This window comes from Brassica rapa, chromosome A06, assembly GCF_000309985.2.
Source record: "Brassica rapa cultivar Chiifu-401-42 chromosome A06, CAAS_Brap_v3.01, whole genome shotgun sequence".
NCBI classification, from domain to species: domain Eukaryota; kingdom Viridiplantae; phylum Streptophyta; class Magnoliopsida; order Brassicales; family Brassicaceae; genus Brassica; species Brassica rapa.
The window spans coordinates 10,941,873-10,963,657 of NC_024800.2; the positions used below are offsets into that span (position 1 = coordinate 10,941,873).

General features: G+C 35.8%; 2 protein-coding genes across 2 annotated transcripts; one reads left to right on the forward strand and one right to left on the reverse strand.

Moving 5' to 3' along the window:
• The first annotated feature begins 1,031 nt into the window (after positions 1-1,031).
• Positions 1,032-5,702, forward strand: LOC103873209 (ABC transporter A family member 2). Its single transcript, XM_009151630.3, has 15 exons — positions 1,032-1,400; positions 1,674-1,905; positions 2,004-2,359; positions 2,447-2,542; positions 2,624-2,827; positions 2,910-3,069; positions 3,146-3,372; positions 3,481-3,598; positions 3,693-3,769; positions 3,874-3,963; positions 4,094-4,237; positions 4,342-4,647; positions 4,719-4,799; positions 4,891-5,067; positions 5,154-5,702. Exons 1-15 carry the CDS (start codon positions 1,032-1,034, stop codon positions 5,475-5,477), a joined length of 2,961 nt encoding a protein of 986 aa, XP_009149878.1. The 3' UTR covers positions 5,478-5,702.
• Positions 5,703-12,054: 6,352 nt separating this feature from the next.
• Positions 12,055-21,429, reverse strand: LOC103873210 (transcription factor PRE4). The gene is made up of 2 exons (XM_009151631.2): positions 13,031-21,429; positions 12,055-12,534 (listed from the first exon to the last, which is right to left on the reverse strand). Exons 1-2 carry the CDS (start codon positions 13,163-13,165, stop codon positions 12,388-12,390), a joined length of 282 nt encoding a protein of 93 aa, XP_009149879.1. The 5' UTR covers positions 13,166-21,429; the 3' UTR covers positions 12,055-12,387.
• Between the last annotated feature and the right edge of the window lie 356 nt (positions 21,430-21,785).

Genomic DNA, 21,785 nt, shown 5'->3' on the forward strand with positions numbered 1-21,785 from the left:
AGATGGTCTCATCAGTGTACTTGGTTAAATCGTTGCTGCATCAAATTACACACATTGTATCGACACGTGATGCAAACCCATATTATCATCTATTTGATCAACATGACAAAATTTATTCACTGATTACGTCTCTGTTACTCCATCTCCTATGTTTTATAGCAACTCACACGCTAACTGTTATAGAAAAAAAAAGAAACAACTTGTTTACTTGCATCAGTTAAAATTATTTAACAAAATTGATGTAATAAAAGAAAAATAATTTAAGAAAACATACTAATATTTTACTATATAAACGAGGAAGTTTTGTTCAGGTAAAATAAGATGAATACAATTTTTGTCACGATGCTGACATAAATCGACACATTATTTGACCTTCCATTTTTTTTTAGATAGAGAGAGATTTCTTTGACTTTCAAATTAGTGATTTCAGAAGTTTGGACATGGCCCTGTTGGATTATTCCATATTATATATGTCATTAATTAATCTCATTATTTTTCTCCGTGTTGTTGAAATATACCAAAGCATAATTTTAAAATGTTGAATATCAACGATTACTGCGCCTATATATATATATTCACATTATTTAATCTCGAGTATAAGAGAAATATATACCATTATGCAACAACTAATATAACTATTTAAAAGATTTTTTGTTTAAAAAAACACGTATATGTTGAACAAGAAATTGATTAGAATATTTATTTTCTCATTTTCAACGACAAAATTTATTTTTAAAAATTTTAAAATTAAAAGGAATTGAAAGTATTACAATCAGTTTGAAGTTAATTTAATCTTTTATATTTTCTAATAGAAAAATACAACGCAGTTAGTATTAGGGGCGGTTTTGTCAGGAAGTTTCGTAGGCTAGGCAAATCTGAGTAGTAGCAAATTCGTAGTTTTCTAAAACTCCCAAGGGTACAAATAAATAAATAAATAAATAAAACAATCGTCTCCCTTAAATGGTTTCGTCATCAAATTAAAATCGGATCACACAGTGGAAGAGAAAGAGAGAGAGAAAGAAACGGCGGTTATGACGTTGCAGAGAGGTTTGGCTCTTCTCTGCCAGCAGTACACGGCTCTTTTCCGCAAAAACCTTATTCTCTCATGGCGGAGCAAGCGCGCCACGTTCCTTCAGCTCTTCGCTTCCTTCTTCTTCATCCTCCTCATCTTCTGTATCCAGGAGGCTATGGAGAAGAGCTTCGCTTCCTCCACCGCCCTCAAGACCGTCACCGATCCCTCCGCGCTCGTCTCTCCGCCGATTCCGCCTTGCGAGGATAAGTTCTTCGTGAATCTTCCCTGTTACGACTTCGTGTGGAGCGGAAACGATTCGCCGAGGGCCAGAGACATTGTCAACGCCATTCGGGCTAACAATCCGGGCAGGCCGATCCCGGAAGACAAGGTATGTGTTGAGTTGTGTGTTTTGTCTCTTTAATCAGTCTGGGTTTTGTATTTTTAGTAAAATCCCTGTGATTAAGACAGGGCCGGTCTTGTTTGGTTAAGAAAAAAAAAATATTGATTATTTAAAATGAATTTGTTGTGAGAAACCAAAATAGATTTAGCTAGAATCTCAGATTCGATGGCGATGTGATAGAGAACCTTTACGTGTTGTTTAAGAAAGTGGAATCCAAATGTGCGTGTTGACCATTTGTGTGTGTGTTGTGGTCTGATTCAGGTTCTACCATTCAAGACTCCTTTGGAAGTAGATGCGTGGCTCATGGCGAATCCATTGCAAACTCCAGGAGCCTTGCACTTTATGGACAGAAACGCTACAGTGATGAGCTATGGTATTCAAACAAATTCAACTCCTGAGATGAACCGAGGAAGGTTCGAAGATCCCACCTTTAAGTTCCAGATTCCTCTTCAGGTTGCTGCTGAGCGTGAGATCGCTAGGTCCTTGATAGGAGGTGTGATGCATATGTTATCTTTTTGTTTAATCTTTGTGCTTACTGGGTACTGGGAAGAACAAGAATTTGAATTTTTTTTTATATACGTGTTCTTACAGATCCAAAGTTTAACTGGGTTGTGGGGTTTAAGGAGTTTCCGCATCCAACTATCGAAGCTGTTGTTGCGTTAGACACAATTGGGCCGACTTTCTTCCTTGCCATTGCCATGTTTGGTTTCGTTCTTCAGATCAGTTCTTTGATCACTGAGAAAGAGCTCAAACTTCGCCAGGCAATGACGATGATGGGTGTTTTTGACACTGCTTATTGGCTGTCATGGCTTACATGGGAAGGAATTCTCACGACAGTCTCAGCTCTCTTGGTAGTTCTGTTTGGAATGATGTTTCAGTTCGACTTTTTCTTGAAGAACAGTTTCCCTGTTGTCTTCCTACTCTTCATGCTTTTCCAGTTAAATATGGTAAAACCGAAGACTAACGTTTTATAAATTTGTAACGATTTATGTTTTCTGTTTTGTTATTTATATCTCTATTATGTGTGCTGCTAGATTGGAGTAGCATTCATGCTATCAGCTTTTATCAGCAAATCATCTTCAGCTACAACTGTTGGCTTCTTTGTGTTTCTGGTTGGCTTTGTAACACAGGTGGGGTTCTCATGGCTAAACAAATAGCTGAAACTGTTTCTTAGTATTACGAATTGTTACTAATCATAAATATATCTGCAGCTTGGAGCATCAAGTGGGTTTCCCTATGCCAAGAAATATTCTCAAACGATTAGGACGCTTTGGTCACTCTTCCCACCCAATACCTTTTCTCAGGGTCTAAAGATGCTTTCTGATGCAACTTCAACTCCTCAAGATCCTGGCATTAGCTGGAGCAAGAGAGCAGTATGCGGACCCAACGATGACACTGATTGTGTGATCACAATTGTACGTCTACTATTAAAATAAACTCCATTTAAATAACTGTGTCCTATTGTTCTCTAATCATTACTTATTTGGTTTTGGGCAGAATGATATCTACCTTTGGCTTCTTGGGACATTCTTCTTGTGGTTTGTTCTGGCTCTCTACTTTGACAATATTGTCCCAAATGCGTCTGGTGTGAGAAAATCTGTCTTTTACTTTCTGAAACCTGGTTACTGGACCGGTAGAGGTGGCAACCGAGTGGAAGGTAATTTCTCCTCTGTCTTGTTTCCTATGTTCTACTAGAAAAATGTATCCTAATTAACCGTTTCCGCCCTGAGCAGAAGGTGGAATTTGTAGCTGTGCTGGTTCAGCCCCACCTGTGGATCATATTACCCCAGATGACGAAGATGTCCTTGAAGAGGAGACTTTAGTTAAGCAACACTCTATGGAGGGCTTAGTGGATCCGAACATTGCTGTTCAAATACGTGGTCTTGCAAAGACTTATCCTGGGACTACGAAATTTGGATGCTGCAAATGCAAGAAAACGCCTGCTTATCACGCTCTCAAGGTACTTATTCTTTTTACGTTGGTCAACTGCGTTTTAGGATGAGAGTCTCCCGTGATATGTGTTTCAACTTTTACTTACCTTAATTCTTGGAATATAAATATAAATCAGGGGCTGTGGATGAATATTGCCAAAGATCAATTGTTCTGTCTTCTTGGACCCAATGGCGCAGGGAAGACAACTACTATCAATTGCTTAACAGGCATAAACCCAGTTACTGGTGGTGATGGTAAGAAGCCTGCACTTTTTCTTGTTTTTGTTTCATAGAAGCTAGTCTCTTGAGCATTTCACCATACGAAAATCTCTCTTATTGGCTTAAACAGCACTCATCTATGGGAACTCAATAAGAAGCTCTGTTGGTATGTCCAACATCCGTAAAATGATAGGAGTTTGTCCTCAGGTGGGCCATTTTCTTTTTGCTAACTGCTTCTGGCATTTGCCTTAGTTAACAGCTATTTGATATGCTTAATATGACTCATCATGACATTCACGTTGTTTCCACAGTTTGATATACTTTGGGATGCTTTGTCTGGTGAAGAACACCTCCGCCTTTTTGCTAGCATCAAAGGGTTGCCACCTGCATCGATTAATCCGGTATGTCGCTCAAATTGTAGAAACTAGTTGGTTGGTTTATTTAACAGTTTCCGGATCTAATTTCAACTTCAAATAAAGATGAATACTTTAGCTCTCTTGTTGCTTAAAATGCTTTGTCACGGTCATGTAGATGGTTGAGAAGTCACTGGCGGAGGTAAAACTGACAGAAGCAGGGAAAATCAGGGCAGGAAGTTACAGTGGAGGAATGAAACGCCGACTCAGTGTTGCTGTTTCACTCATTGGTGATCCCAAGCTTGTCTTCCTAGACGAGCCGGTTTGTTACTTTCAACATTCCTATCTAAGTTGTAACACTTATTCTGTTGACATTTGTTTATCTAAGTTCAACTTCCTTTTTTTTTTGCCTTGCATGGATTGCAGACTACAGGCATGGACCCGATCACAAGGAGACACGTGTGGGATATCATACAGGAAACCAAGAAGGGTCGCGCCATTATACTAACGACACATTCGATGGAGGAAGCTGATATTTTAAGTGATCGAATAGGGATAATGGCCAAGGGTAGGCTCCGCTGCATTGGAACCTCCATCAGGTTGAAATCCCGCTTCGGCACAGGCTTCATTGCTAACATCAGCTTCACTGAAAGCAACAACCAAGAAAACAACGGCAATGGTGAAGCTGGTGCTGCAGACTCACGTGAGCCAGTGAAGAAATTCTTCAAAGATGTGAGTTTGTTTTACAATGCGGTTAACATAGTCTAACCCCCTCTGAGCTTTTTGTGATCATTTTCTTGCAGCATCTCAATGTCAAACCAGTAGAAGAAACCAAAGCCTTCATGACTTTTGTTATACCGCACGACAAAGAGAATCTTTTGACAGTAAGCATCGACACAACTTTATCATATAGAGAAAAATTACTATCTACCGTGGAACTAAGCATCACTTTGCTTTCTTTAACAATTACTACAGAGATTTTTCGCTGAGCTGCAAGACAGAGAAACCGAATTTGGGATCTCAGACATCCAACTTGGTCTAGCAACTCTTGAAGAAGTCTTCTTGAACATAGCAAGAAAAGCTGAACTCGAAAGCGCTGCTGTTGATGGTACAATGGTCACTCTCGAACTAACATCTGGCCCATCCGTCGAGGTAAAGTTACTTACTTCTCATAAACTCATATATCCAAAGATAGAGAGAGACTTATAACACCAGAGCTTATCCTATTCGATCTACAGATACCGGTCGGGGCAAGATTTGTTGGGATACCAGGAACCGAAAATGCTGAGAATCCACGGGGAGTAATGGTGGAAGTGTATTGGCAGCAAGACGAGTCGGGATCATTGTGCATCTCAGGACATTCCACGGAGATGCCAGTTCCTGACAATGTTCCTGCGACAGATCCGGTGGCACCAGGACATGGCGGAGTAAGCTTGTTGGGACGGAGAGGACGGAGACAACAAGTTCAGGGGATTGTGATTGATCCTGAGTTTGTCGGCTCCGCTGCTTCCCGTCGTGTTAGTAGAAGCGGCTCCTTTGCTTCCCAACGTTCTTCACTTTGAAATGAGAATCTAACACACACCCACTGTTCCTAGCTTACCGGACTCGGTTCTGTTATATTCTCACACATAAAACGAATCACAGGTTTGTTTATTTGAATTGTGTGTACGTGATTATTATGTAAATTAGATGGGTGTTTGTGATCTAAAACTAATATTTATACTGCTATGATGTTCATTTCATAGTATGATTTAAAGATCAAGAATCACTATGGTTTTTTTTTTTTTTAGAAAAGAATAACTATGGTAGGGTTCCACATAGCTAAGAGGTTGTGTTTAGGAATTAGATTGGACTCTTCATAATCGTATTGGTTAATTATACCTATATATGAATGCATATACAGTATATATACAAAGGTTTAGCCACAGCGGGACTCTACATTTATCGGTCTTGATCCTTCCGGTGACTGAGATACAGCCAAAAAAAAAAAGTAGCATTGTACTAATTGTGTCTGAAAAACAAAACCAAAAGTGGTTTAAATTGACGTGTTGTTTATAGTGGTTTCTGGATGAGACGGATTTAGAAACTTCGATCCATGGCGATTTCAGTTTTGCTACTCAACGAACGTACCAAATTAGCTAAAAGGACATATTGTGAATCAAAGAAGAAGGGAACCCACTTTTCTTTTTCTTTCATTTTAACTAACTTCTTTTCAAGATAGATGGAGTTTTGATGCAAACAACAAACTCAGAACATGAGTGTTAATGTGTGTGTGGTCCAAACAATAACATACTATTTCAGAGATATCAAACTGTCTACACCCGGATCAGACTCTGAAGACTCGGATATGATTAGTTGCCGAGTACTCTTAAGGAAAAACAATATCTGATTTCCCCAATATAACTCTTGAAGGAAGCAGTTGATCAACAAAAAAACAAACTCTTGAAAGAAGCAAGAACTTAATCCCCTCTTCACAAGAATCCTTGAAACTATACAAAAGATACATGAGTGAACATAAATACTCTCATTTTGAGCAAGAATATTAGATATACTATGAGCAAGAATATTAGATATATGAACAAGTTTTGAAATTATGAAATATTTGAAAATAATCAAATATAAACGTCTTTGTTGTCAATTCTCTCCCAGACGTCGAGCTTGGTCTTTATTCATCGGTCTCAAGGCCCACAATTTTACTTTCGCACCTGGTTTTTCCATTTTTGGTATTAAACCACTAAACTTTTTTACCACCTTTTTAAATTTTTGCCTTTCGCGGCATTAACCGTTGGTCTTCTCGCTTCTCTGATCTCTTACTCCTGGGTTCTTCCCCCGACCCGGGTCGGCGGGACCGCTTCCGGCTACAGTCCGCCGGAATTCTGAAGGCTAGCGCTGTCGAAATGACCGGTGAAGCTCTTCCCTAGCTGATGTCTCTCATATGTCTGATTGAAGCCTCTTAGACCTCTTTATCCAGCGATCTTACAGCTATGTGCTGTGTTGGTAGAGACTTGAATGCTATGTTTCTTACCATTGGCGAACCAATACTACTCTGTGTATTTCACTTATTACATCTTCTAAAAATTCTTTTGCTGGTCGAATCTCTTTTCCGCTCACTGGAATGCAAAATCTTTAATCCAACCAAATGGCACAAAGATACTCCAGATCTGAAAAAGGAAAAAGTATCTCTCTCTCGAACAAGCAATCCCGACGCAACCTGGTGGTCATTCCAGCTGAAAACCCAAGCTCCCTAATTAAGGAAAACAAGTTCACACTCATAGGGTGAGTAACTAACCTAGGAGTCCAGAATACTAGGGCTCTGGTAGACTTTTTCTTGCAACATTGATCTGTTGTTGGACACTTCACTGGCCGAGATCTCGGCCTCCTCCTCTTCCAATTCAAGTTTGAATCTGAAAAAGACCTTCAAGCTATCCTTAACAAGGGCCCTTTCCACTTTAAAAGATGGATGGTCTTACTTCAAATGTGGAAACCTAGTGAAGCTGGCGATTTCCCATCAGACATCTCCTTTTGGATAAGTATACATGGCCTCCCCCTACACTACTGGACTAAACAAGAGATTCACGCTGTGGGCTCGGAACTCGGGGTGGTGGAAAAGAAAGACGTAGATCACTGCAAGGTGAGAGTTCGCATCAATGGCCTCAAACCCCTAGAGATGATGCTAGATACCACACTACTATCTGGTGAAATCAGGAAAGTGGAACTCAATTATGAGAAGTTAGAGAAACATTGCTTCCTATTATATTCCCTCAAGCATGAAAACTCCGGTTGCCCCCTCTAATACCAGCTCTAGAGCCTCCCACCCTAACTACAGGGGCATTAATCAAACCAAGACCCGTGACCGTGAGCATCTTGAGGCTTATAGGAGAACCATAGACGAGAGGAAAGCATGAAATAATTTAAGGATCGATAGCTCTCGAAGATATGGTAACTCCCAGGGTAGAGAACAAGAGCTGTTTTGCCGGCCTGATGTAACCCGTGGCAGATCACCTCCTCGACAAAGATCGTATCATTCTCATGCTGGATGAGACTCATCTGCTGCCTCACTTGGTACCAGAATTACTGCGTGAACTCCATTGAATACAATAGTCTCTCCTCGACTCCATGCTTCCCAAAGACTCTCGGGAGGACATACCAGGGTTCATTCACGCCTAGGTGACAGAGTATGGGTGGAAAAAGAAAATCAGTCCCACACATCAGATACACCCTCACCAAAGCCACAACGAGAAGCCATGTTTAGTCAAGAAGTTAACGCTTCCCAGACTCGCAAACCTGCCTCACAAGGAATGGAAGAACCTGGAACAAATCTGATATTTCCCCTTGTGGGAGAGTCTGAACCTTCACCCCTGGAGCGAAGATCAGCATTACAACGATTGGAAACTTCAGTAACTCCTCAACCTCTTTATGGTGGCAAGAATAATGCATCTCAAAACCGCGCGTCTGCACTTCAACGTTTAACCCCACCTACTGAAAGAGTACTTTTACTCCGTAATGGAGCAGCTAACTCTGATTCTGGAAGACTCTAAGAGCTAGAGAAAGAATTTCTTTACCTCAAGTTTCCCCCATCAGGACCTTAAGTGAGGATAGAATTCACGCTAATCCTACAAGGAATGCTTCATGGGTCTCAGAGAATGCAGACCCCTCTTATAACCTACCTATTGCTGTAAGCATACCAATTAGAAAAGTCAGAGCAGCAGCAACAAAAGCTACTGGGAAAAGAAAGATGGTTGAAAAACCTCAATCCCAAAGCCGCAAAAGAGTAATGCAGAACCCTCCTCAGGGAGTTACTATCAAGAAGCGCAAAATCACCAAGAACTCACCAAAGTGTAAGGTTTCTACTAATGCTGTAACAACTAGGGGTGCTTTCCAAACAGTCGGTTCAGGAGTAAGGCGGCAACTAAACAACCCACCAATTCAGCTTATCCCAGCAATGGCAAGAAGAGGGGCAGATTTTCAGTCTGACCCAAGCACTCTTCCCTAGCCTTTATGAGTTAGAACTGTCAGGGATTGGCAGGACCCCTACAGTTCGTCGTCTGCGGGATCTCCGCCTTAGGAAGTCTCCAGACATCATCTTCTTAATGAAAACCAAAAACTAAGATAAAATTGTCTTTAAGCTCTTTGCGAATACCCCTACACTTACCACTTTACTGTCCCGTCCATTGGTTTAAGTGGCGGCCTTTCACTGTCATGGAAGGAATATGTGGATGTTGAAATACTAGACTCCTCAGCAAACTTCATAGATATCGGAGTCACAACCGGGCCTGAACCTACCTACATTACCTTTATCTATGGAGTGCCACGGGTAGAAGAAAGAGCCAGCCTGTAGGAGAGACTAACCTGTCTAGGTGAAGGTAAAGAGGATGCATGGCTAGTGACAGGAGATTTCAACGACCTGATAGACAATTGTGAAAAGGAGGTGGCCTTACGCGGTGGGAGGGCAGTTTTGTTGCCTAAAATGGTTATGGACTACAGACCCATTGCGTTGTGCTCCACTCATCACAAAGTCATTGCTAAGATCTTATGCAAGCGTATCAAGCTGATACTCTTTGTGCTCATATCACCACACCAGTCTGCCTTTGTAGCGGATCGATCAATATCCGACAACGTCCTAATTACCCATGAATTGCTTCATTACCTCCGAACCTCAGCTGCCAAGAAGCATTGCTCAATGGCCATCAAAACGGACATGAGTAAGGCCTATGACATGTTGGAATGGAGCTTCTTGCGAGATGTCATGACTCAGTTTGGTTTCCATAAAACTTTGGTGAAGTGAATCATGGAATGTGTGAGCTCAGTGTCTTATTCTTATTTAGTTAATGGCAGTGCGCACGGTTGCGTCGAGCCCTCGAGAAGCATCCGTCAAAGTGACATGTTATCCCCTTACCTCTTCATACTATGTTCGGAAGTACTCTCCGGGTTATGCTTGAAAGCGCAAGAAGAAGGAAGGATGCAAGGAATAAAAGTGGCTCGCAACTCTCCATCGCTGAATCATCTTTTGTTCGCGGACGACACCATGTTTTTCTGCAGGAGTGATCAAGCAACATGTCGGGAGCTAGCTAATATCCTAGAGAAGTACGAATCGGTCTCTGGACAGAGCATCAACCTACAAAAGTCAACCGTAACTTTCTCTGCAAAAACACCTATTGAGACGAGATGCCGGGTGAAGGAAATCCTTAGAATCTCAGGAGAAGGAGGCATCAGGAAATACTTAGGCCTCCCAAAGTATTTTAACTGCAAGAAGAAAGATGTGTTTGCGGGAATTGTTGACAGGATAAGACAAAGGGCACATAGTTGGTCATCAAGGTCCTTAATGGAGCTGGAAAGTTGGTACTCCTTAAGGCGATACTATCAGCTCTGCCTTTGTACACTATGTCGTGTTTCAAAATCCCTACGTCATTATCAAGCAGATCCAAACAATTTTGACGAGATTCTGGTGGGATGATAAACCGGATCTTCGAAAAATATCATGGGTTTCATGGAGAAAACTCACTCTTCCGCTAGGTGCAGGGGGTTTGGGGTTCAAGGAAATAGAGAAATTCAATGATGCTCTCTTGGTTAAGCTTGTGTGGCAAATACTGAAGTATCCAGCATCACTCATGTCTCAAACGTTGTTGGGAAAATACTGCCACTCCAACTCCTTTCTAAATACCGAGAGCCCACAGTCGGCTTCACACGGGTGGAGAGACATTTTGGTTGGTAAGGAAGTTCTCTGTAAGGACCTAGGATGGATAGTGGGAACAGGAGAAACATCAATGTCTGGTTGGATCCTTGGCTATCGACCAAGGAACCCCTATGCCCAATAGGACCCCCAACAAACGATAACAAGGAGCTTAAAGTTGCAGACCTGATCGACTCAGTATCTAAAGAATGGAAGTTGGATGCAATCAGACTCCACTTGCTTCAGTATGAGGACTTAATCACGAGACGGATCCTAAGTGAGTTTGGTATGAAAGACGAAATGGTTTGGCTACAAGAGAGAACATGAGTATATTCAACCAAAATGGGTTATGGCCTCTCCAAAGTGAACCATGTACACGAAGATAATGAGTTCAACTGAAGATCATGTGTTTGGCAAGTCAATACTTTCCCTAAACTTAAACACTTCATGTGGAAAATCAAAAATAACGCTCTACCTTTGGGAGCAAACTTGATGAGAAGAGGAGTAGAAGTGGAAGGAAGATGTAAGCGATGTGGATTGGTTGATACGGAACGACATGTACTCTTACAATGCCCATTCGCGATAAATGTATGGAACCTGGTCCCAACAATGTCAAAGCCAGACCCGACTTTTGTCACATCTCCAGGAATTTTGCTGCAAGGAAGTCGGAGAATGATCAACCTACCGCCAACGGGCCTTGGTGGCACATCTCTATACCCCTGGATTTTCTGGTACCTATGGGTAGGACGCAATAAACTTATCTTTGACAAGAGAGGAATGACAGAGCAGGAAATAGTATCGCTGGCAGTTAAAGAGGCCAGGATTTGGCAGGCAGATCAGCAGGAACAACCAAGTTGAGCTCCAGGTCTGAAGACGCAAGTACCTCATGTGGAATAACGGTTTCAGAGGCTCAATGCTTTGTAGATGCAGCGTGGAATGCTGACTCCAGTGGCGGAGGATTTGGCTGCATCTTTAAAGATGCCAACAACAACACTATGCCGCAGCAGTGTCGGCTCTGCCTTTGTTGCAGAAGCTCTAGCGGTTAAGGCTTGCCTCAAGGCAGCACGGTCTTTGGATTTGAGTAAACTGATCATCTGGTCAGATTCCAAATCTCTTGTCATGGCCATTTCAAACAAGGAGAAGATCACCGAAACTCAGAGAGTGTTATTTGATATCTCTCAACTTTGTAGTACCTTTATTTCTCTTTTTTTCTTTCTTTCATGTATCAAGGTTAAACAACGTGGAAGCAGATGCTTTAGCTAAGACTACTCTACTTAAGCTACCTGTTTGAAGTTTGAAATTTATTAATGAAAGGTTTGTTCAAAAAAAAAGAAATATTTGAAAATAAAATGTATGTAATAATATTAGTTTAAATTGCCCCCTGGTCCTAAACCATGCTCAGATCAAATATATATGAACTTTGTCACTGGTATAGTTCCTAACAAACTATACTTTTTTATTCGGCTGTATTTTTTTGTTTCAAACTTTTTTGGCGTCCTTTTTTTCTTTATATGCCTATATATCTATATTCTCTTGTTATATACAATATTCTTGATGTCTGACGAGAGGACAATTCTGAGAAACTTGTTTGCCTTAAATAATGTGAACATAAATCCAACCAGTTGCTTGGTAGTTCGTTCAATAACTGACAAAGAAAACCCTAAATAGAAAGAAAAAAACATTATAGACGAGAGAACTCAAAGGCCAGAATGATCATCACTTTAAAATACAATAACACGGTGATTAAATTAAAACTGAGAAGACAATTTATAGAAAAAAAAAGAATTCTGTGATTCATTGCACTACATAAGCAAACTTCGGATGAGTGCAGCTTGAGCTGAATCAGTTGATTCCAAAAGTTGAGATAATCTTTCACTAAGATCATCCACTTCTTTGTTCAAGTTTCTTATGTAAGTACATGTCTCTTGTAATACCTTCGATGCTGAAACCTGAAATGTAACCAAAATGTGTTATCATATTTATCCGTTCTAACTTTTTCTTAATAAACAATGAGTTTATAAAATAGTTTATAAGAAAATCACGAATTATCCAAAATAATTAAATCATTTGTGAAAGGTAAATATAATTTTCTCACTGAGTATACCAAATTAAAAAAGGTGAGAAGTCCTCACGAATTCACGGTATTTAAGATTAGGTGTACATGTTTGTGTGTGTGTTTAAACCATTTTTATAGTTTGAAAGTTAGTATATCGGCTTTTCTTGTTCGATTCTGCATATAATTAAACTCCGAGACTTTGCTATTCTATGGTTCTAATTTACTAAAGGCTCTAATTTGAATGCAATAAGTAGATATACAAGTAAAAATTATACTGTTCACTTTCGTTTGATGGAGAAAAATTAGAGTAAATAAAGAAAGAAAAAAACCAATATGATCATTGAAAATAAATCATTTTAAATGAAGAACTGCAGGTTAGATCATTGTACCTTTCCAGAGCGTCTGTTGTTGTTACCAAGTTCGGGGAGAAGACGATGAAGCTGGAGGACAAGATCATTGATTTGGTCTTCACTAATCATGGAAGTTCCCGTTTGTCTTGATGACCGTGACCTTCGGCTAGACATAATTATGTATGTAATATGGTAGAGATTGATAAATCTTAGGGTTTATTGATCTTGATCAATGTAGATATGTGAGAGGAACTGTGTAAGCTTTTTGGTGTATACTATTTATATTATCAGGGCAGGAGAAAGAGAGAAAAAGGAATAATATAGAAGTGAAAGGGATTGCAACTCATAGAATACACGGTTTCAACTTGTGTTTAAATAGAAGATTATCAAGTTGGCAAAAAAAGAAGAAGATTTTCAACCATTTTGACTCCATAGAATAATTTAATATGAGAAAATACGTATATGTTTCTTATCGCATGTTTCCTAAAAATCAAGTGTTAGTTAAAACTCGGCGTTTGTGTTTATTTTAACGGTAAAGAAACATAAAGGGAAGCCCTTTGTCAAAAAAAAAAAAACATAAAGGGATTTACATAATTATACTATTATTTAGTCTTTTCATGATAGGCAATGTGTTTCATAAAAACAGATTTTTAGCAAAACATATCTTTGTAGTTGTAGCTAAATTTTGCGATGGAAGTAGTGGTGGTTTTACGGCCAAAACAAATGCCACTGCTAATAGAACTATATAATAAGTAAATATTCCTTTAGCAAAAAATATTAAATATCGTAGCTAAATATATAGTTTCTGTTCCGACATGATTTTAATCGACAAATTTTATAATGAAAAACTGTTATTTTATTGGCAACTAGCAACACAATTTGTTTAGCGATTGATTTTTTTTTGTCTTGCTAGGTTCATTTTTTATCGTATCGGTTATCAAGTGAGGTTTTGGAAGAATCACATCTAATGTTATAGAGTGAATTGAATTCAACTATCTAATCTGATTTAGAATGTCTTCAGACTAATTTCAAAGATAAATAATCTGTTACTGGATAAATCATCTGTCATCTGCAACTTTATTCATAGGAAAAATCGAGTTCAGTACAAAGTATTTATTTCGTATCCCAAATTACCACTTATCTACCAGCATTTAAAAAAAAAAATTATTAGGGAAAATGTTGCCACTTTATCTGACTAAATAATAATATTAATATTCAGTTAAATTAAAGATGATTTCTTTTCCTATTCAAATTCTCATGTTTCCCTATATCACTAACGTGCCGTCACCATTCAGAATAAGAAAATAAATAATATTTGAAAAATAAATAACATTAGAAGGTGATGAACTAATGATGCTTGATTGTAGTTGGCGAATACCTTTTTTTGGTCACGAGTATAGGAGGATACGATTGTTAAATTTGAAAAAAATTAAATTATTAACTTGTTCATATATTGCCACACATTTATTGGCATATTTGCTTAATTTCTGGAATCAATGATGATAAAAAAAATATCGGTATTGTTTTTAATAATTATGGCTAGGTGTCTGATTGAAAGTAGTGACAACGTGTTGAATATACCCAATTAAAGTTCAAATTAGCTAAATGCCCATAATTATGGATAATCAAAAAGAAAGTAATTTTTTGATATTGTGCGGACAAAAATGTCTTCATGCTTTATCGAACACAAGTAACTCTAGATTTATCAGCTAAATATTTACATAGCAGGTAACAATCTACATACCAACTAACATATCAGCTAATAATTTCAGTATCATCTAACAATCTATATATCAAACAAATGTATCGATTAACAAATCATATATCAGTTAATGAAACTATTAACAATTAATTAGTTATCTATCAAATAACCCCAAATATATTTGTAACAGTTAACACTCCATGTATCCATTAAGAATCCATTAAAATCTAAATAACAGCAGGTAAGTAATAAAATACATACTAATGTATATATTATCTAAAAGTTGATTGTGAGTCGAATTTGGTACACTGAAATTGGGGTGAGATAATAAGATTAACATTATGGATGTCAAAAGAATCAGAATAAAAAAATAAAGATTTATGTTGAATTAGAAGATAATTTAAAGAATATGTACGAGAAATAAAGAGATTAGAACACATAGAAGGGAGAAGAGAGAGAGATAAAAATAAGGGTATTATAACCATAAAAATATTAAAAAGATACAATGATATATGACAAATTATATGTGCTTTTAGCTATATCCACACCAATTTCTCTCGAAAGTAACATCAATAAAACCACCAAGTTTGCTACAAATCCATCTTCAGAGAAAAACTAAACTAATAAATAAATTTGAAATGGTTTCAAAAAAAATTCAAATAGATCATAATTACGAGTATAATTAATGATTATATATAGTCAAACTCAAGGACTCTAAATTCACGAGTGAGTCTTGAATAATAACTGATAACATGTAACACCCCACGAAATATATAGAGATTAATCAATTACCTGCTGATCATTTCTCTGGTGGGGGTTAATTAAAGATTAATCAGTTAACTTGACAAGAAATATTACATAAGCTAATGTATGCATGCATGGACAGACAAACATGCAAATATAAAAGTTACAAAAAAAAATGCAAATATAATCAATTTTGTTTTGTCTTATTTGAAACGAAGCTAAATAATTATAATATCGGTATTTTTTTTGAACAAAACTTAGGTTCACCCCTAAAGTGAACATTTAAATTCACTTCTCCTCTTATTGTCAATCAAAATACCACATAGATTAATAATAAAATATATTATTAGTTTAAAAAAAAATCTAAAATAATTAAAAAATAATAATGACGCTAACGCTACTGACTAAATTTTAAATTATAAACCCTAAACCTTAAATCTAAACCCTAAACCCTAAATTCTAAACCTAACTCTAAACCCTAAACCTAAACCCTATATCTTAAATCCAAATCCTTAACCCTAAATCCAGACCGTAAACTCTAAACCCAAACCTAGACCTTAAACTCAAACCCTAGATCCTAAACCCAAACCTAGACTCTAAACCCAAATCTTAAACTCTAAAGAAACAACATCAACATTAACTCAAACTTTTAGGATATTGGATTTAGATTCAGGGTTTACGATTTGAATTTAGGGTGTAGGGATTAGGTTTGGATATATGGTTTGAGTTTAGAGTATATGATTTGGGTTTAGGATATAGGGTTTTAGTTTAGGGTTTAGGATTTTGATTTACGATATAGGGTTTGGGTTTACGATTTACGGTTTGGGTTTAGGATTTGGATTTAGGGTTTACGGTATAGATTTAAAGTTTAGAGTTTAGTTAGTGGCGTTAGCATCATTAAAATTGACGTCATTATTTTTTTCAATTATTTCAGATTTTTTAAAATAAAATCAATCAATTTTATTATTAATTTTAGTGGCATTTTGATTGGTAATAAAAGGAGAGGTAATTGGGTGAACCTAAGCCTTGTTCATTTTTTTTCTATTTTGAGTGTTCCTTGATTAGTTAGTTTGTTTTTCGGTTTCTCTTTCACTCGTATTTTTATATCATATCACGTACATCAATCAGTTGGTAATTAGAAATTTGGAATAATCAATCAAACATTCTTTTATTTTAATTCATGTAGATATGATAATTAAACTATATTTCAAGGATAAAGTAATCAATAGAAATGGTCTATAAATTAATTTAAGAGTACTACAAACAAACACAAGTATTTTCTGGGTGTAGGTGATCAAATTCTTCTCAACATCTAATTTTGTTTTTCGGCTACAAAAGCTTCGGTTTCGATGTAATATTTTCTCCAAAAGCTTTACATAACACTGACAATCGTATTTACTAATTAATTAAAAGACAGTATAAATAAAAAAATAAGTAAAAGAAAGTATTATAATGGACTAAGTTTAAGGGTGGGCAAATAAACCGAATAAGAAAATCCAAACCAAATTTAATCCTATAAATACGAATCCAAACCAAACCGAATTCGATATAAGTACTCAATAGATTTGTTTTATGCTATTTTGGATCATGAGTTTTAAACAAACCGAACTCGAATGGATATTTTCCAAAATTTGAAATCCCAAAAGAATTCTTACCAAACCCGAACTAAATCTCAAATAAGTACTCAACATACTTTAAGATTCTTATGAGTACCTAAATAAGCATATATTATATGAATAATTAACTCAAATGCTTAGTTTTTTTTAAACACACTCAAATGCTTAGTTTAACATATATTTTCGGTATTGGTCAAATATCAAAATATATATTTATGTTTTGACAATTGCATTTGAAGTTATACTATTAATATGTTTACTTAGTTTAAACATTGTTGCTTTAATTTAAATTTTAAATATTTTTTCTACATTTATAAATTTGTTTCATCTAATTTAATTTGTTTATATATTTTTCCTTTTAACGATCATTCCTGAATTAGTGTAAATTATTTAAATTTGCAAAATTTGTGAACTAAAGTGTGTACTTTCGATTCATAAACAAGTATTGGGATAACCGAAACCTAATGTTGAACGGAACCCATGATTAAAACGGGTTCAATTGAGTTTTCGATGTGTTAATATATATGAACCAAACCCAAAAAAAATTGAATCGAATTCAAACCAAACTTTAAAAAAAATCAAAGAGGTCAAATTTCCTGCCCCTGAAAAACCAAAATCTTATTAAATTCGAACCGAATCTGGTTGCGCGCTAGAACGTCCAAACCTTACTTAAATCTAAATATAAGTAGTATTTTTGCCACCACGGTAATTACTAATTAACAAATATTAACATACCACTATGAAAATACGAATGACACAATGAATTATATGCCAAACTCTGAATATTTGTGTGGCATTTAAAATTTTAAATATAGTAAAGTTTTCTTGAAGTATGTTCAATCAAAACTTATGTATTATCATATTAGTCTTATCTTATTGAACGATGAGTAATCATCAATTATATATAAACATATGTTCTTGATTAAAAGAAAACTGGCTAGGCAACCAATATCATTATCTTTTAATAGGTTAGCAACCAAGATACAATACTTACATAAATATGATCAATTGTACGTGTATGTTAAAATATGGTAATTTTTTGTACATTCGAAACAGGGTTTCAATGAAAGGATTCCAAATGCCAGTTACCAAGACTTTAAATTTGGTTGCAGGGATGATTACTTCAGAAGATAGATCGCATGTAAACAGAGTACTTGATCAGGAACGGATCCAGAAATTTTTTTAATATGAAGCACTAAATATATAATTATTTATATATCAAATAAAAATTAGTAAATTAAACTAGAATATATTTTGTAGTTATTAAAATTTACATCTTATTTTATTATAAAATAGGTCAAATGAAAAAAATGTTTAATGAAAGAAATGTTTTTTAAATTTTAATTTTAAGTAATATTATAAAATTACATACTGCACATGATAATGGCATTGTAAAAAACAACTGTTCATTTTAGTTTTTTATTTTAATCTAAATATTGAAAAATAAATCTAATAAAAAAATTGTTAGAGTAAAATATAAATAACTATAATTTTATTTTGTCAAGAACTAATATTAAAAAGAATGAAAAGAAAGCAGTTATATAAATATAGTTGTAAGTAGCATATTAAAAATATTTAGAAATGCACGTTCTTTCCATAGATCATTATGTTTTATTGGTTGTTCTATTCCGGTCTGGCTTCTCATACCACCTCAAGTTTGAGTAATAGAAGAGCCGTTTGCTGTTAAGAAAAAAATATTTAGAAAAAGGATGATCAATCATGTAAATAAAAATAGTTGAATGAACAAATACATAGGGTTTGTTCAAGCACGAGTCACAGTTTTTGTTCAAGCAATCGAACTTGAATTAGGTGTGGCACAATTAAGCATTTTAAGCCAAAGAGCTAATCATTTGTATATGTTTATAAATTTGCACAAGGGATTGATATTATTAGTATGTGGCACTTGCCATACCCCATTTGTATATGGGTCCGCCCCTGAACTCGATCTTAGGTAAAGCTGATGAATGAAATATTTTCATGTATCTTCCAATTTTTATTAAAAAATTACATAGATATAGATTTTCAAATTAGTAAAAAAAGTTATTATTTTTTTACTATATAGCTTACGGCTTCCAAAATCTCAGGGCCAGCCCCGCATGGCAATGGCCATTATTGTTTGGGTTTCAGTTGACACAAATACTTTAGTAGCAAACAATTATAAAACGTACCATGACAGGTCAAATAAACAAACACATCTTACAACTTGTAGTCTTAGTATTAAAGTCACCTTCCAAATATGTTTTCTTTTTTTGTTTTATCATATCATTAATCCGAGGATTAAAAATTGGTACATAAATAATGTATATTATTACAAAGTTCCAAGTTGATATTTGTGATTTATTAATCAGTAATATTGTACTATTGCGTGGTCAGCTTAGCTTGGATCTTAGGCACGTGAAATTATTGGAATATACAGCGAGGAATCACGAGGTACTCTGTTAATTTCCGTTTTTATTTATTTTAAAGTTCGTTTATATTTATTTGGTTTAAATTTTATAATTTTCTTACGATATTCAATTTAGTTACCATAATAACATTATATTATTGTGTATATATACTCAAATTCTTAAGTGTACTTCCCAATGTAGTAATCAAATTTGAAAAAAAAAAATGTTCTTGCTTTCCTATCTTATACCCTAAATCTTACAATGCTATGTGTTAATTAAAGACAATACTCTAGTTTCTGTTATACTTCTTACCGGACACGAACATCCAACTAGTAAATTTTAAAGTTATAAGCAGAAAGATTTAGTCTACAATTCACAATATTTAGAACTATACATTAATATTATTTTATTTTATTAAATGATGATAATGGTAATAGTTTTTAATTTTTTTTATACTGTAAATATTTTCGTTCTACTTGGTCAATCAAAATAGTTATTTGTTTTAAATTTATACGAAAACTCATTGAGTACATTAGCTGATGATTACATTCATCTTTAACTAAGTTAATCATACGTTTCTCCGAAACCTTTTAAGTAAGAAGTATATTCATTTTCAACTATTGAGGGGTTTTGTAAGCAAATATATTAGAATTTTGAACAATATATATAAAAATGTTTTTAAAGCAGGAAAAAATGAAAAATGACAATCAAGCCGTATGTCTATAATTATTTTTACCACCTTAACCTTTCATCTAAAATTAGTTGTCACTTGTCAGGTGGATCAAGTTTTTTTTGGGGGAAAACTCAGGTATGCAATCACACCTAACCAAACACAAAGGTAGCATAAAAAAGTATTTTATAATAGTGTGGAGAAACCCAAGTTGAAGGAGTTATAAACTTTATTAGATTTTAGTACAATGGATTCCAAGAAAGATTACGGAGATCTCTTTGTCATATGGTTTCTGTCTGAATTATTCGCTTCTATGTTATTGTATATAATATTCAAGCGAAAATGTTATTTTATAAATAGTTGCCAACGAATATCGTTTTGTAATATGTATATATATACAAAACAAAACAAAAAGTAAGAGGCTGATGATTTTTTTCTTAAAAACATGCAATACATTTTTTGATATAAACATGAAAGTCTACTAGAATTTAATTTAAGCACATATATACATACATTCGCGTGTACGTCACACTCTTTGCCTTTATGTGACGCATGTGCATGCATGCAAATTTGCCGGTACGATTACAGCGTTCCATTAAACATTTTCTTTTTGGCGAAAACGTTCCATTTAACGTTCCGGATACTTTTTTTGACAAAGAACGTTCCAGATATCTATTGGAAACAAAGTGGAGGATTTATTACAACAGAGATAGAGAGTAGTTTTTATAAAGGGAGATGGAGAGTAGAGTAGTTGACGTTAGTACTTAACTAAAGCTCGTAATATCTGCGATTTCTTAATTACCAAAAACTGTAACATCAGTACTAAACACATTACATATTTGTGTAATAATATTAAAATTAACTGAAAATAGTGGTTCGCATGATAATTGTACGGGAGTCTTTGGCAACTCGCATGCTAAGCTGGAGAATCTTTAAGTTTCCCGTATATGGGCTTACACAAAAATTTCCGTTTTAGTTTCTTAGTGGAGAATATTCACAAAGAAAATATATAAAGGAGACTAAAGAAATATCCACTAAATGAAAAAGAATCTGGAAACAATTATAAATTTTTTTTATTTTATAATCCAGGTATCCGGACCTTTCGCTTAGTCCGACTATCCCACCGCGTCCAACCCACTACAAGAAAACATCGGGATACTGAGGGAAAAAATCGTCGGTATGTCGTCGGAATAACGCTATTCCGACGACATACCGACGAAAAAAGTCCTCGGAAATATCTCCTCGGAAATTCATACTTCCAAGGAATTCCGTCGGAAATTTCCGACGGAATTCCGAGGAAACAAAATTCCGAGGAAACTCCGAGAAACATATGTTCGTCGGATGGTTCCTCGGAATATACCGATGGAATTCCGATGGTCAAATCCTCGGAAGTTTCGACAAAACATTCATCGGAATGTTTATCGGAAAATTCCGAGGAACATATTTCCCTCGGAATTTTCCGAGGGAATGGAGTTCCTCGGAAAATTCCGAGGGACAAAACTCCCTCGGAATTTTCCGAGGACTCCATTCCCTCGGAAAATTCCGAGGGAAATATGTTCCTCGGAATTTTCCGAGGGAAGAAAGTTCCTCGGAATTTTCCGAGGAACTCCATTCCCTCGGAATTTCGAAAAAATTTATTTTTTTTAAAAAAATTTAAATTTTTTAAATTTAAATT

Excerpts from the sequence above, each read along its gene's own strand:
- LOC103873209 (XM_009151630.3), top strand. The coding sequence starts at position 1,032 with ATGACGTTGCAGAGAGGTTTGGCTCTTCTCTGCCAGCAGTACACGGCT. Across the intron at positions 3,070-3,145 it reads AGGTGGCAACCGAGTGGAAG|AAGGTGGAATTTGTAGCTGT; the intron begins GTAATTTCTCCT and ends CGCCCTGAGCAG. Across the intron at positions 4,648-4,718 it reads TGAAGAAATTCTTCAAAGAT|CATCTCAATGTCAAACCAGT; the intron begins GTGAGTTTGTTT and ends ATTTTCTTGCAG.
- LOC103873210 (XM_009151631.2), bottom strand. The coding sequence starts at position 13,165 with ATGTCTAGCCGAAGGTCACGGTCATCAAGACAAACGGGAACTTCCATG. Across the intron at positions 12,535-13,030 it reads ACAACAGACGCTCTGGAAAG|GTTTCAGCATCGAAGGTATT; the intron begins GTACAATGATCT and ends GTTACATTTCAG.